Below are 15,709 nucleotides of genomic sequence, written 5' to 3'. Positions count from 1 at the left end.
ACTGCAGGAGGCCAGTTTCTGGAGGGAATGTCTGAAAAAGGAAAGCCTCAGCTGTACCTTCTTTTTGCTAGTGCCACTTCCCTATCCAGTGGTCATTAGCAGTGTTCCACCTCTTACCAGTGTTAGATGACTGCACAGCTTGGCAGTGACCAGGAGCAGCCAACCCTTCCCATGCAGTGACTCTGCTCCTGGCTTTTCTCAGCAGGACCAGGAAGCTGAGGTGGCTGAGCTTGGGTCAGGGTTTTGGGTTGCTTCCACACCACTTTGTTCAGAGTGTTTACGTAACATAAATAGCATTTTATTGCTCTCCTTCCCCGAAATTCCCTGGTTGCTGCAGTCTTATGCAAGAAGAGGGATTCAACTTTGCCCTTGTGGCTTCAGCCCCGGGGGTACCGTGCGAGGAGGCAGGTGCCTGGTGTGTGTCCTCTGAACAATGCGGTGGAAATCAGCTGGGAAAAAATACCTTTGAGAAGGGATTCATTTTCTTTTGTGTCCAAAACAAGCAGCTGATGCACAGCAGTGCTGTAAGACAAACACCAGATATCCTGTACCAGCGCCGGGGTTTATCCTGTTGTGGAGGAAACAAACCTGGATGAATCGTTGTGCAGCAAGATGCAGTGGATCTGTTGATAAGAAATTAATGCTCAAATAATGTTATCATGTGCCTCATTAATTGTATTGAGTATCACCATGTGCTGTGGCTCAGCCTGGGAAGTGGGATCAGTAGGTGCGTCCGAGGTTGGCTGTCTTCCCTGTGCCCCATGCACAGGACAGCAGCATCCCTGGTTCTGCCAAAGAGCTTCTCTGATACGGTTGTCATTTAGGGCATTTCTCCCCTAAATTTGGCTTAACGGCAGGAGTTTAAAATGTGGTCCAGACTGAAGTCATGGGACCCAATCTTCCTCTTCCTGAGCAGGCGTAGAAGGTCACCCCTGGTCTCCTTGGCCACAGAGCAAACCTCGTTGCTTTTGTTCTTTAGGAAAAGACTTACTAACAAGAACAGTGCTTTTAATTCCAACGCGATGGAGCACAGCTTTGTAGCAAAAGGATGGGAGGAAAGAACAGCAATGTTGGATCTGCTGCGGGGCAGCACTGTTCTGCTGTCCTCCTGCCCCAGGCTTTGGGAGGCTTTGCTGGGAGCTGCCCTGGGCTGTGCATGAGGTGTTTGTTGTGCAGCACACCTTGTTTTGTTCTGGGAGCTCTCCCCATGCTCTGCCCCATGTCCATGGAGCAAATGGCCACTGCACAGCCCTGAGAGCCAACTGTGCTGCTGTCAGAAAGTGATTGATGTTTTATATGCTTCAAACAATGAATAATTTGTCATCATGCTCCTTTTGTTGCACCTGCTGATGAAGCAGCTGCTGGTAATTAGGCAGGCCTGGTGCTAGCACTGCACTCCCCTCCTCAATGGGGCTGCTGTAACCTGTGTGTGTCAGTACACCTGTAAGTAACCCTCGCTCTCAGGAGGGCTCTGTCAGTTAACGCTGGTGCTCATTAAACTTCTTAGCTTGCTTTTGACACATAACTAACTGCAAAGGCCAGGTGATACTTAAAGCTCTTGCTGTTGTACCGTGCGCTACAAAGGATGGCCTTTGCAGCATATAAAGCTTAAGAGCAAACACAGGAGTTTGGATTGCAGCAGTATTTATTGCTTGTGGCCTTGGATGGCTGGATTGTGAGGGAACTATATTTAAAGGAAGAAAATGTGCCTGGCTGTTCTTCCTGGGGACACGTGTAAGGAGATGCTGCCTGGTGGAGCACTGTCAGTGGGAGGAACTGGGGACAGCTGGCTGCAGGTGGGTGTCCTGTAACCAGAGGCTGTCACGATGGGCAGGAAATGACTTTGTATTCTTGGCAGGACCCGAAGAGTGCCTCCTGCCTGCGAGCGTGGAAGGAGCGAGTTGACCTTTTTGGGCAGCGCATCGCTCCTAAATGTGGAGGGTGAGATTTGGGGAGGTGAGTATCAGGGCTTCCTCTGCCAGTGTTGGGTCTCTCTGGGGGAGGATATAAAGTGACCAGAGTTGAACCTAATTTAACTGGTGAGCTGTGACAGCTGGTGGTCGTGTGTCTGCAGGGGGAGAACCACCCCAAGGCATCTCCTTAGATGCTGGGCCTTGCGGGCTGTGTTTTTGGTAGATAATAATGGTGATGATTTGCACCCTGGTGTTTCAGCAGTGTTCATGTTGGACCTCATCTTATTTGTAGGCTGATCCTAGGAGGCAGTCTTGACACTTGAAAAGTTGTGTCCTCAAAATTAGATTTTTTCCTTCTTGGCTTTTAGCAAGCAGCAGCCATGATCTGGGTGTGGAGGAGAGCAATGACCTGGCTCAGGAGCCAGCCCAGCCATCAGCCATTAATTAGGGACCACGGAGGCTGGAAAGATCCCATTCCTGGGATTACTTTTGGTCTGGTTTGTCTCAGTTGAGTGCCTGTTTAATGTGCAGTGCATAAATACTTGTGGCAGTAGTGCTGGGGGCCCCGGGCTCCCCGATCCAGCTGAGCACCTTCCCCAGTAGTGCCAGCACCGTGTCCCCATTCTGCCTCCACGTGGGGCTGGGGGATAGAATGGTGCTGCTGGAGGGAGCTCACAGCTCCCAGGTGCTCAGCCAGGCACCACCTGCCCCTGTGCATCCTCAGGTAGGCAGACTGGCTGCTCTCTCTTCCATTGCTGATGAGTTGGGGATGTTTGCTATGAAACCTTCCTTCTCTTGCAGGGATTAAATCTCTGTTGAGGTTAACAGCTCTGTAATTAACCTTGCATTGGGGTTGTCTCATCAGGTAGTAAGTAACTGTCTCATGGGGTGGTTGTACAGCTCTGTGGGACTCACAGGGGACTATCTGAAGTTTATTTCTGGGCTTTGGGACAAAGCAAATGCAAAAGCGAGGCTAAAAAGAGCAACGCCTTGTGGGCAGCGGCACCCTCAGGGTGGCACTGTGGGGTTAGGGGTGCGTGTTCTGGCACCAGGTCAGCACTGTGTACAGAAATGTGAGATTTGGGGAGTCCCGCTCTGCTGGGAGCTCCTAGGGAGTAGGGGATGCTGCTGGGACAGAGATTTGTTTGCAGAGTGGCAGAAGGAAAACAGGGGAGAGGGATAAATCCTTCTGGCACAGCTCCAGGCTCTCCACTCCCTACCTGGTGCCAAGGATGAGCTGTTTGCTCATAGGCAGCCCCGACAGACGTTGCTGACAGCTGGCGAGTGGCCACTTGTGCTGGAGCCTGAGCCAAAAGGAAATCTCCCAGCCGTGCCACTGTGGGTTGGGCTGGTGGGTGGGAGAGGGCAGTGGAGACCCCTCCAAAAACATTTCTAACAGGGCTCAGGGTGTGTTGGTGGCACAGCACCTGCCTGTCTTTCCAGGTGCTGTGGTGTGGGATTACATTGCACTGAAGCCGTGATGTGTGCGTGGTTGAGAGGCAAAAGCACCACGCTCCTAAGCTAGGCATGTGTATCTGCCTTGTGCTTTTAGTACCCCTTAAACTGAGTATAGCATCCTGACCCAAACACATACAGGCCGAGGGCACTTTTCCTCTGTCCGTCTCTGCCTTGGTGCCAGAATGAGAGGATGGGGATGAGGTGGTTGGTAGCTCCACCTCTACCTGCTCTCTTGTTCCTTGTGCATCCTGCCTTTAGAATCATAGTCTCTGTATGCTACCATTCTGCTGGTATCATAGAATATCCCGAGTTGGAGAGGACCCGTAAGGACTGTCAAGTGCAACTCCATGTTGCTGCTTGTTGTCTGATGTTTTGTCTTCTGGTGATGTTTGCTTTATGCTTTCCTGAATGCCTTTTGGATGGCACAACAGGGCTGTGCTCAAACACAACCAAACAAAATATGGAAAATATGGATAATACTGATAGGTCCTGGCCCATGTAGGCTCCCACACCTCTCCTTTGCTCAGCTGCCAACCCTCTGAGGGGTGGCTGCTTGGCATGGAGAGAAATGGGTCTATATTCTCTTGTCTAGTGATTCTGAGCAGAGGGGAAGGAGATGGAAAGACAAATGGCTCCTGGGTTGAGCACCAAAAGCCCTCACCAAACCCACAATGGGGCACGAGGTGCTTTGGCTTAAGTGACACCAAATCTCGAGCAGTTGTGTTCTATGGCACAGGCTGAGGAAATGATGCAGGTTAGCTAGAAAAAGTTAAGAAGGGCTGCAGTGGAGTTTTTGCACAAAAAGTTGTGTTTCTACTTTAGTTTTAGAGAGTTTGTAGCTTGTAGGAGCCTGATCCTGGCAGGAAAAGATCCAGACAGACTCCTGGAAGGTGCTGAAACATTTCCTCCCTGATGCAACAGTGTGTTGGAGTTAATGATTGATATTGGAGTCTGAAGGAGACCTGTGTTTAAAGGAGGGGGGCAGAGGTGCGTAGGAAAGGATGACGTAGGAAAGGATGATGAAGTACCAGTGGTAATTTGCAAAGAAATGCAAAGGAGAAGGAGCTGCTCCTTCTCATCTCCAAAGAGATGAGCAGCATTTCTGCAGCAGTGACACTGATGTAGCAGCAGGACTGGGTAGGGCTGGACCCTGCTTAGCACCAGACTGTTCTGCTCTTTCCTATTGCTGCACAAAAACAAGCCATAAATAGCTGTGGGGTGGAAGGGGAAGGAACTGCCTACAAGGTGAATGAGCTGATCGTAAAGCCCAAGTAATCTTTTTCCCATGTGCCCTGTGATGAATGAGCATTTGTTTGGGTCGGGGAAGTGACACTTTCTGTACTAGGGAGAGCAGACAGGAGCCGGTCCCTCTGCCCATCCTGGTGCCAGTAGGGTTTAACCTCCATGCCCATGGATGCATCCTGCCCCAGACATCAGCCAGCAGTCACCAAACTGCAGCGATTCATAGTGGCTTGGCAGCCCTTTCTGCTGCCAACAGAGATTTACTGTCCAGTGTGGACTCATTTAAATTACTGCCAACATTTAGGGGTCTTTATCTGTCTTGCTTTACCCATAGAGATGTTGTCAGATTTGATCTGACTCCAGCTAATCTGGAGTTAAGCTGATGATCCATAACATAGGGCCGCCCTTTGGCCAGTAACTCACTGCTGTCACTGGCTTTTTCAGGCTACCAAGAGTGACCAGAAAAACTGCTTTATGGCAGCTGAGAGCATCTGCTTGGAGTCTGTGCAGGCAGTATGGGGGGCTTTGCTATGCCAGTGGCACAAGGCGAGCACAGCAGGGGTTTCTCCTATTCCAGGAAACAGCATTTTGAGGGAAATAGAGTAAAACACTTCCGGTTTTTGGCCAAAGAGCACAATATAGAATGAGCCCTCCTTGCCCTGTTGTGCTGCCTGGGGCTTGCTCTGCTGAGTATGGATTCATCAGTGTACAAATACAAAATGGTTTGAAGCAGGCAGCGTGGGGACGTGCAGAATTTGCTTTTTGAGCAGCTGATAAAACAGCTGACGTGCCCAACTCATTGTTTTTCCAAGCACTGAAAATGTCTTTTCCAGGTCCAAAGCCTGCTTCCCCTTTATTAACGTTTGATTAGCAATTGCTCCTTGTTGTGCTGAGCTTGAAACAAGAACACAATTAGGAACAGGTTTCTCCTCTGCCACGTCTGCATGGCCAAGATGTATCCAACTGGAAGGGTCACCATGTGGGCCACAATGGGCCCTTCTGTCTGGGGCTGATGCAGTCAGCAGGGCAGTGATATCTGTGCATGCACACATGCATTTACTCTTACAAGACAGATCCTGCTGTTCACATGTATTTTTAAGATTTTAAATTCCCTTATTTGTAATGGCATTTGGTACTCAGTGCCAGGGAACATTGGGTATCTCTGCAATGTGTGTTGCATTTTGTTGCTGCCCGAGATGGAAAAAGTTCTCTAGAGCTCAGTAAGAAGCAAGTAAAATTGATGCAGTTGATGCTGCATTGAGTTCTGGCTTGTGCTTTCTTCTGTGTCGCCAAGGCCTTCTGCCCACAGAAAAGATGAAAAGGAATGGAGCTGGGAAATGGGAAGGTGGCGAGGAGGGCATCATTGAATCCCATGATGAGGGTTGGTTAAATAATAAAGGAAGTATTTGCTAATAAAAGATAATTTTTTCCATGCTATTTCTAGGGCTAATAAGCAAAGGAAGTGGAGAGAATTGATTCTCCTTGTTGCATGCTTGTGTATGATCAGGCCACAAAATTCAAAACACATGAGTTCTCAAATAGTCCACAACTTCAGGCTTTTAAAATGGGTTCCTTGCCTTGGTTCTCACTGGTGATCAGATAATGACCTTCGTAAGCAAAACAGCTCCAGCTGTATTTCATAATGGGAATATACTTCTGTACATTGTAATGAGCTGTTAACAGGGAACAGTATCGTGTGAAAATCTGCACGTTTCCCATGATGCTGCCCTGATTTAAAAGCCACCCATAAATTAGTCAGTGTTGCAAATTTGAAGGTCAGGATTGGCTACGAGATCTATTTTTCTCCCCTTAGACAATGTTTTCAGCAGGCTGGAATTTAAAATAGAAAAACCTGACCTGCTGGGACTTGTAAGAGTTGGGTGGAACGTGTGGTGGCCTTTGTGTTGGGTGTCTGAAAACGAGGAGGACGGAGAGCTTTGCTCCTCCGAACTGCTTACCAAACCTCCAGAAGGATGGCATCCAATGTTGTGCCCACAGTCTTTGAGCTGAGTGGCTGGAAGGTTCCTAGCAGAGCCAGAGGTTGGTTGGCCATGCTGGCTTTGGTTCACGATGTGCAGCGTCATGTGGCTGAGCACCCAGAGAGTTCCTGCTGTAAAGCTCTTTGGATGTGAATGCTTGATTACTAAATGTATATTGCAATTCTGAATATTATTTTAGCTGCGAGATCAGTCTCCGTCCTCTCCAGCTTTTTAGGTTTGATCGTATTCCAGAGGCTTACTGAAAGCACGCAAAGAATTTCAGCAAAACTCAGTGGAACACTTTTATTAAATTCTTTCAGTCATGCAAGCTAAATTAAATGACAGCTCTGTCCACCAAAAGATTACAAATATCAATCAGACTTCTCCCCTAAACTCATGAAGGAATTAAATGTTTTTCTAAAAGTCTTCTATTCCCCTTAATAATCTGTTTGGCTGCTCTCTTTGCTTTACATATTTTTGAAGTCTGTTGAAAGGGATGATTTCTGCCCTAAAGGAGCACAGTGCTTGTATCTCACGGCCGATATTTCATCTGAATTTGTGGACACGATTTTGGTATTGCTCAAATTGATATTTGCAATACTGCGAGCATAGTTTCCAAAATGAGAAAATGACTGTTGAGCTGCAGTCCAAGGAACACAACGTTGATTTCTTTTCGGAGACGGGAGATTAATGATAACAAGTATGTTGCAGTCCTCCTTGTTTAGGTTAAAATTGGAAAAACAAGGCCAGGTGGCTCAGGGGGGCTGGTGGGATGGGGAGCTCTGAGTGAAGTGGTTGTTAAGAACAAGGAGTTATAAAGATTTCAACATACGGTCGCCCGTCCAACTCCAGCTGAGTCATTACCCCACGCTGCTGCATCTGTTTGTGTCTGGTCACTGCGTGGTTATGAATAATGGTATAAATCATGCTGGGACACCCTGGGGAGCTTTCCTTGCAGAAATGCTCGGCACGCTCTTCCGATCTTGCTTGGTTTTTTTTTTGGGGGGGGGGGGAGATCACAGGACGAAGTGAGGAACAAATATTTGTGTGGAAACCAGCCGGGGCATTCCGACATCCCTCATACCAATGCCCATGTGTCTGGGGTGAGGGTAGGATGTGAAAGCAATGAGATTGGACACAAATCTGACTCGTGTTTGAGCTGGTGGATCTTGTAGTTGGGAGCATAGGATATGGCCCATGTGCTTCTTCCCGTGGTTACGATGCAGATGGGAGATGGGTGCCCCACAGACACCTCCGAGATGTGTGCATGCGCACGGGCTCCCACAATTAGCACTCTGGTTTACATGGGGTACATTACAGTGTATTTTTGCCATTATGGTTTAGCAGAGAAGAGCAGATATGATTGTAAACTCTTGCAGCTGGGTGAATTGTGATTAAGTTGAAGCTATCTCGCTATTACGTACTACTTTAGCGACCACCAGACTATGTATTTTCCTGTCTCTTACCATGGTCTGTACACCACAGGACATGAATTAACTGTAATGTTAGGGTAGCAGTCAACTCTGTTTGCTATTTAAGGATGGAGAAGCTGTGTTCACTGCTCCGAATATAACTTCATAAAGCACACAGACCGTGCTGGTGGCTGTGCAATGGTTCAGTGTGGCCGTGATGTTGTGCCAGCTGAAGCCATGGCGCCCAGCAGTGCTCTCTATCTGAATGCCCAAGATTGTACTTTGGGATTCCCACCCATCACTAGGTTTCCTGTCTGTGCTAGCAGGGAAGGACCTGGTGAGAGGCGTTGCTGGCCGTGCTCTCCTGGTAGGACTTTCTTGTTCTTCATACTATGACAATGACCCTTGAATCACATAATCACCAAGCTTGGAAAAGACCTCCAAGATCATCCAGTCCAACCGTCCATAATCAACATTTCCTACCAAACCACGTCCCTCAGTACATTGTGTTGCTGTATGGGTGAGCTGATGCCCAGGCAGGTTTGCAGGGCTGAGGCTATCCCGATGCCCACAAGCATCACTGTGCCCATCAGACACTGTGGTCAGCTTGTGCGTGGCTACACTGAGGCCCATGTGTTGTTTCTTGGGAAGTTCCTATTTCATTGTGGCTACAAAGGCTGAGAAATGAAGCTGCTAATTTATAGCATGCCAAGAAAAAAAATAGTAATATGAGTAAGAGCGATTTTAAAGTATGAAAACAACTGAAAAAATTCTGATATTTTCCCACCCCTGCTGAGCTTATTAAATCTGAAAATATCCCAAAACTTAATTCTCTCTGCCAGAAAGCTCCTTATGCCTCTGTTCTGGGTAATGGAATTTATGCTGCTGAGGTGCGTGGTGAGGTTCCTGCTGGTGTTCTTCATGCTTCAGGTGCAATGAGAGCATCCTGCAGTGGTGGTGCACTGGGGCAGTGAGTCCTAAATTGTGTGGGGCACGCTCACTGTTTTTTTCAGCTGATATGCTCTGGTCTGAGCTATGCTGTTAGCTGTGTGGTTGACAAAGTCTGTATTTATGGTATGCTTATTTATTGCTGAAGTCTCTATTAACAGCATTGCAGGACTCGATGGGTGTTGTCTGTTCTTGGCACGTGTCTGAATGAGCCATAGTGTTCCTCGGTCCCACAACATGCGAACCACCAGGTCTGCATGCAGCAAGAGCAAGTGCACGGTGTGCCTCTGAGCGTGACTTCTACAAACATTTCCTAAGCACTGTGGGCTGACTTTGGAGGGGAGAAATGCAAAGAGTGATAAGGGCTGAGCAGCCGCCGTGCTTGGTTTGTGTGAGGTCTGCCCCATGCTACACCCAGCTCTGTGCTGGTGTATGTATGTATATCATTTTTTTCTTTTTGTGGTCACGTAGCGTTCTGGGAAAGGCCTGCAAACCTTTCTGCAAATCTAAATAAAATAAGTCTCTGGATTTGGGAGCTTGGGCTATCTGAACTTGGACGTACTGATGGCCATGAAAGCGCATCTCTGAGTTCTGGGGAGATAAGCTGCATATCACCTGCTAGCACTGCTGCGGGGCCGTGCTCTCTGATTCAAGTGTGCAAGGCTACACGTTGCCTTTGGGGACACGCATATAAGGGAAAACCCTCATCCTTGCCGTTGTCCCTTTGTCACCCATGGGTGATGCTCAGTGTGGACCCGTGAAGCAGAGCTGTGCCATGGTGCTTCTCCCCGCAGGGTACGGCAGGGAGCTGGAGCGGTCTCACTTTGAGCCATTTGTTTTTCATTACACTACGCTGCTCTAATATAAACAGTAAGGTATGTGGACACTGCTGTGGACAGAGAGCCAGATGCTGGAAGCATTCCTCCAAGGCTGTATAAACTTCAGCAGCTAAATATTTTAGGAACTGTTTTCTAAGACTTGCTTAATAGTTTAAAAATATAACCTAGATTCCAGATATTAAAAAATGCCTTGAAAGGCACGCATATTGCTGCAATAGCTGGAACCAACTAAAGCCCTGAAGTAAGCAGAAGGCTCTCATTTTGCAATATCTTCTCTGTTACTTATCCTTTTTCTTTATTATTTTTTTTTTTTAATGCAGAGATTAAATTTGAGAGGCTTTTAACAGCGCAGTGGTAGCGATAGAAATTTTCAGCATATATTAATGGGCTGACTCACGCTTTTTCAAAGGGAAGCTGGGTTGGTGATGAAATAACTGGGTTCTTTCAGCAAGAGCAAAATCAGGAAAGTCAGTGGGAAGAGGAAGGCGACATCTTAAAGATGTGTCTAATCCTGCACGCGCTGCGCGGATGGTACTGAGAGCTCCCTGTCTGACAGCAGCCCTGACCTTCAGTGGAGGTATCCAACCCGTGCTCAGGGATGTGCAGCCTGTCAGGAGCAGTTAGGACTTTAAAGCTCTGGAGCTGTTTTTTGCTGATTTTTGTTTTTGCTTGAAAATGTCGGAGTTGCTTGGTGTGGATTATGGGTTCTTTCACTGCACTGCTTTACCTGGTGAAGCCAAATCCTGCCTTAATCCAGCACTTTAGAAGCTCATCTCTGTGAGCATCTTCTGGGTGCTCCCATCACTGTGCTGCTGCCCCAGGCGGGGTGATACTGGGACGAGGGCTCTCTGCTGTGGGATTTGCAGCGTATGGAGCTGTCCTGGTTTCCCAAAGTGGTGCCAGAGGGATCTGTCATTTCTTGTCCCACATGTTACTCCTCAGATGGGCAGTAATCCCTGAGAGCAGCTCCATGGTGCTTTCCAACAGATCACCTTGTGTTGAACTGGCAGCACAAAGATTTGCAGTGGTGCAGCAGTAATTGAGCCTGGGGTTGAGCTCAGCTTGCTCTTGACCACTGGCCAGGGCTCAGCTGTGCCACTGCTTCTGTATCCGACTTCCTGGGGGGCTTTGCTCCCACACAGGACTCATCTGGCTCAGCTCTGGAAGTATGTTCTGCTACTGACCCGTGGGCTTTGTTGGCTGGTAGATGTCCTTCTCCCAGGGAGAAGCCAAGGGGTGGAGTTTCTCAGGGTGGTTTTATTTCCTCCTCCTGTTTGTTCTGTTGAGGCTTTGTGTGCATGTTTGCCCATGGATGAACCAGAGTCCTTCAGTGCTTTGGCATGAGGCATGAACTAGGGTCGTATAGAATCATTAAGGTTGGAAAAGACCTCCAAGATTGCCAAGTCCAACCCACCCCACCACCACCATGCCCACAAACTGTGTCCCTCAGTGCCACATCTGCACATTTCTTGAACACCTCCAGGGACAGTGACTCCACCACCTCCCTGGGCAGCCTTTGCCAATGCATCATCACTCTTTTGAGAAGAAATATTCCGAATATCCAACCTAGCCCACTGTTGTGGTTCCATGGAGCTCTGTCACTCGCTCCTGCAAGCAGGAGATGAAGAAGTAGGGAGGGTGGTGGGAGCTGTTCAATGACCACAGTACATCCTGTCTTCCAGCTGCTCAAAGGGATGGCTTTGCCCCACCGAAGAGCTACAGGCAAAACCCCAGAGGAGGAGGAAGAGGAGAGCGGAGACTGCGATGATGAAGATGACTGTGGCAGAGGCTCTGGGGATGGAGAGCTGCGAGTGAGGAACCAGCTCCGGTTCTTAGCAGGTAATGGGGACAGTGGTTCTGGGGGTGGCTGTTCCTCTGGAGTCAGTAGGCCTGGGTGACAACTCTTGGGTCTGCTCAGCTTCCCACTCCAGGTGGGTTTGCAGGGGTGTGTTGAGTGTAGCTGAGTTGTAGATACCATTCACCTTCTGCTGCCCACGCTTAGGAATTTAAAGGTGAGCTTTTCTGCTTTCTGGAGGAATTCAGAATGCCAGTAAAGATGGTTTGCGTGCAGCAAACCCTCTTGGTTGTTTCTGATGTGGAGTTTAGAGAGAGAGGGTTTAAAAGCAAACAAAACTAAAGAGAAAACACCTCAGATTCATTTTTGAGAAGTGATTTAGGCACTCAAATTGACCCTTAGGGTCAGCAGCATTGACTGTCAGTATGATTTATGTCTTTGGATCTCCTCAAGATGTCAGTAGGGTACCCTGATGCTTCATGGCATGTAATTAGTAAAGTCACCTCTTCCTGGTCATCCAGTGGAGGTGGAAGTGAAGGTCCAGCTGTGACTTGAGCAGTTACAGAAGGGTGGGTGGGTGCCTTCTCCTGACCTCCTAACCACTGCCATCCTCCCTCCTGCTCACAACAGTGAGACCACCACGACCATGGTGGGTGTGTGGTGTCTGCTGGCTGGGGGGTTGTGGCTGGAAGCTCAACCCAATTAATGCCAGTCCCAGCTCTGTGCTCTTGGAGAGACCAGACAACTGAACCTGGATAAAATCAGCTTTACAGCTTTGAAGTTTAAGAGGGAAATTTGGGCTCTTAAACAAAGCACAGATGTTTATAAACTTCCTTCCATTGGCCTGGGATAATTAAAATGTCCTTAATGAAGTGAGAGCTGAAATATCAAATGCCCGTTTCATATCAAAGATTATTGTTACATTATGTAAAATATATAAAATACATATATTCAAATATCAGTTTGGAGAAGGAAAAGGCTTTTTAAGTTCTCCAACCCCGGTCTGAAAGAGAAAGGCATCATTCAGAGAAGGATAAAATGCCCTTTCTTTCATCCAAGAACTCAATATCAAAGTGTATGCTAAGGAAACGCAGGTGATCCATGTTGTCCTCAGCTGAGTGCAGAGATACGTGTTTCATTTCTTTGCATCACACTTCCATGCTATTTTAATGTGTTTCTAATTTCCTCTTCCAGCCTTCCCCATAATATCATCAGCTGTGTGTATAATCCTCTCTGCCTTCTTCTATCTCTGTAGGCTGGTTTAATCACTGTATTGATCCCCAGATAACCTGCCTGTCTGGCAATTTAGACCTCTCTTGTCACTGCGGTATGTGAACATGTTACATGAAAAGAGGGCTTATCCTCCCTGTGCTGCTCTGCTGGAGGGTGTTTGCTGCTGACTTTGCTAAGAATGGGTAAATATTAACATAGTGGAAAAGCAGCCATGGCTTGGGGCGTTGTGTCCCAGCAGGTTAAACCTATCAGACTGCTGGGAGAGCTGTGTTTGAGCTGCACAGCTTCTGGACACCGACTGGCCTGGAGGACAATGCTGTGCCATGGTGCTGGCCACAGACACTTTCTGGTTCTTCCTCAGCTGTGTGTGCTGTGATACTCATTTTTGTGTGTGTCCTTCCTTAGAGTAGAAAGGTAGAGTTGATCTGACAGTGATAGAATCGTGTTTGGTTGGTATTGGATAGAAACAGTGACACTGTTCAAGTTTTATGTTGGAAACAAGCCTGGGAAAAGTTGCTGATGGTGTGGAAATACTTTCAACATTCTGAGAATGTTTCTTTTTCACTTTGAAAGGGGTATTTTTCAATTATTTTTTTTTCCATCGTATCATATGTACGTAACATAAAATAAAAGGGACCGAAATCCATTCCACATCTCTCCCCGGTTCCACAAATGCTAAATTTGAGGTTAGCATGCCGATTTGAAATGATGCCAGGCTTTGAAATCTGGAAATACTTTTTGCAATGAACTTCTGCGTTTGGCATGGCTTTGTCTCCCTCCTTCCCAAGGTGGTTGCCCTGTAATAGAGACACAGAGACTGGGTAGTGGCTGGGGTTGAGTTCCTGAGGTTCCCTGCGGCAGCATGAAGGCAGCAAGGCTGGATGGCCAGCAGTGCAGGTGTCCTAGCAGAGTGATCAAGCATGCAAATCCTCTTTAAATGCATTTCCATGCTCACCCTCAGGTTTGCAGTCAGGGAATGCATTTTGGGTGTTTGGTTTTCTTTTTCTTAGCAGTCTGGTTCAGCTGAAGAGGAAATATCCCTGGCCCCGTGATAGCAGCAGAGAACTCTTCCCTTGCTGAGTGTCGGCTCTGTCTTACGCATGGACTTGGCAGGCTGCTCTGCAGCACGTGTCCTCCTGTTATCCAAGGGCAACACAGCAAAAAGCACGTGGTCCTGCACAGCAAGGCTGTGGGCCATGTCTGGACAGCATGCCACAGCTTCTTGGCCCTGCCTTGAAAACTCATTTGCAGTGGGATCACTGTGTAAGATGAAGGCTTTAACGAGACACATTAGCGTTGTGCTGCCACTGAGTATTTGCCATGTATTTGCTGTGTGCAAGTGGGTGCTGGGTTTGGCTGAAGGTTGGGTGAAAACGTTGGCAGAGTTGGCCATGCCCAAGGTCTTTGGATGAGAAGGTGCACTGCCCAAAAAGCAGGTCCTTGGGATGCTGTGTCTGTGCTGGTGGTTGAGGTGACCCATGGAGGTGGTGGAGTCACCATCCCCAGAGGTGTTCCAGAACCATGGAGGTGTGACATTGAGGGATGTAGTTATGGGAATGGTGGGGGTGGGTTGAGGTTGGACTTGGGGATCTTAGAGGTCTTTTCCAGCCTTTATGACTCTATCATTCTGTGGTTCTACTGCTCCACATTGTGGGTCTCCAAAGGTTTGGAAAATGTGGAGATCTAAAAAAAAAAAAAAGGAGAGCAAAAAAATCCCCAAACAAAGTCGCTCCTGAATACAGCCTAGTTTTGATTTATCGCCTGTTGTATAAAATGCTACCTTTGTTTCCTATTTATAATGACCCTGTAATAACTGGACACTCAACTTAAAGCTAATGATTTAAACATACTTGTAAACTGTCAAGTCAAAAGTTTGTGAGTGACTATAAACATATGTTGGTGAGTGCTATATGCTAATAAATTCATTATTATGGTGCCCCAGTGGGAAACACGGAGATGGCAAGCCTTTTTTTTTTTTTATGATAGGTCTTTTATTGTTTGTCACATCTGCAACAGATTAAGGATTTTGAAGGCAGATAATGTTTACAATAAGAGGAGGATTGAAAGCCTTCCAGCTCAGTGAAGAGCGCTTCCTGTTTGTCAATGGAGTAACTGTGGACCCGGCACCCTGTGCACAGAGCTCCAAAAATAGAGATGTGTCCAGACGTGTGTGTGTATTTACACCACACCAATGGCAGAGCATGCCAGTGAATAAATCATAGTATTTTCCCCCAAATCATTAGTCGGTGTGAATGTGTTCCAGAAATCTACGCTTACAAATGTCCTCCACGCTGCTGAGATCAGTCATCCTACACTGTGTACCCAAAGCAAAGCCTGGGGAAGCTGCTGCTCCAGACAGCCACCCACTAATTAGCTCACCTCTGGCATTCTTACTCATGATGCCACTTATAACTGCTGAGCCGGCTGCCAGTAAGCCTGAAAATGAAACATAGGTGCTGGAGATGCTCCCGTGCTGAGCAGCTGTAGTAGGAACTGGTGTTGCCCTGAGCTGCCTGTAGGCTATCATGGAGATTTTTGGGTGGAAATGTGCCTTTTTGTGGCTGGAAGAACACCTGGGAATATCTTAAGTGATCCAGCAAGCAGGGTCAGAGGACAGGGGGAAGATTTATCCTTCCAAAATATCTGTGTTAGGCAGTAACAAAAGTTGTCTTGGGAACAGATGGATTTGGCAGCACTGAGTAGAAATAGTTTATCCTGAGAAGGGAAGTTGGCCTCATCCCATGAGAGGTATAAGGATGGATGTGTGCAATAAAGATATATAAGGATGGCTCGGTGGTTTGTGTGTGTAAAACAGCTCTCCTGCCTGACTGCTCCGGCTGCACAACACTGGGTGTTGCCTTTCTCATCTTCATTCATTGCTTATAAGGGC

General features: G+C 47.6%; 1 protein-coding gene across 1 annotated transcript in view; it reads left to right on the top strand.

Annotated features, from left to right (window-relative positions):
- The window catches only part of GPC3 (glypican 3), a 113,923-nt gene that overhangs the window by 78,186 nt on the left and 20,028 nt on the right, over positions 1 to 15,709 (top strand). The window contains exon 7 of the mRNA XM_025150250.3: positions 11,474 to 11,630. Within this exon, the coding sequence (XP_025006018.2) occupies positions 11,474 to 11,630 (157 nt within the window). The remainder of the gene's footprint in view (positions 1 to 11,473; positions 11,631 to 15,709) is intronic.

Source organism: Gallus gallus, chromosome 4, assembly GCF_016699485.2.
Source record: "Gallus gallus isolate bGalGal1 chromosome 4, bGalGal1.mat.broiler.GRCg7b, whole genome shotgun sequence".
Lineage (NCBI taxonomy): Eukaryota > Metazoa > Chordata > Aves > Galliformes > Phasianidae > Gallus > Gallus gallus.
The sequence above is the reverse complement of the archived record's forward strand: the minus strand, read 5'-3'. Positions and strand labels throughout refer to the sequence as shown.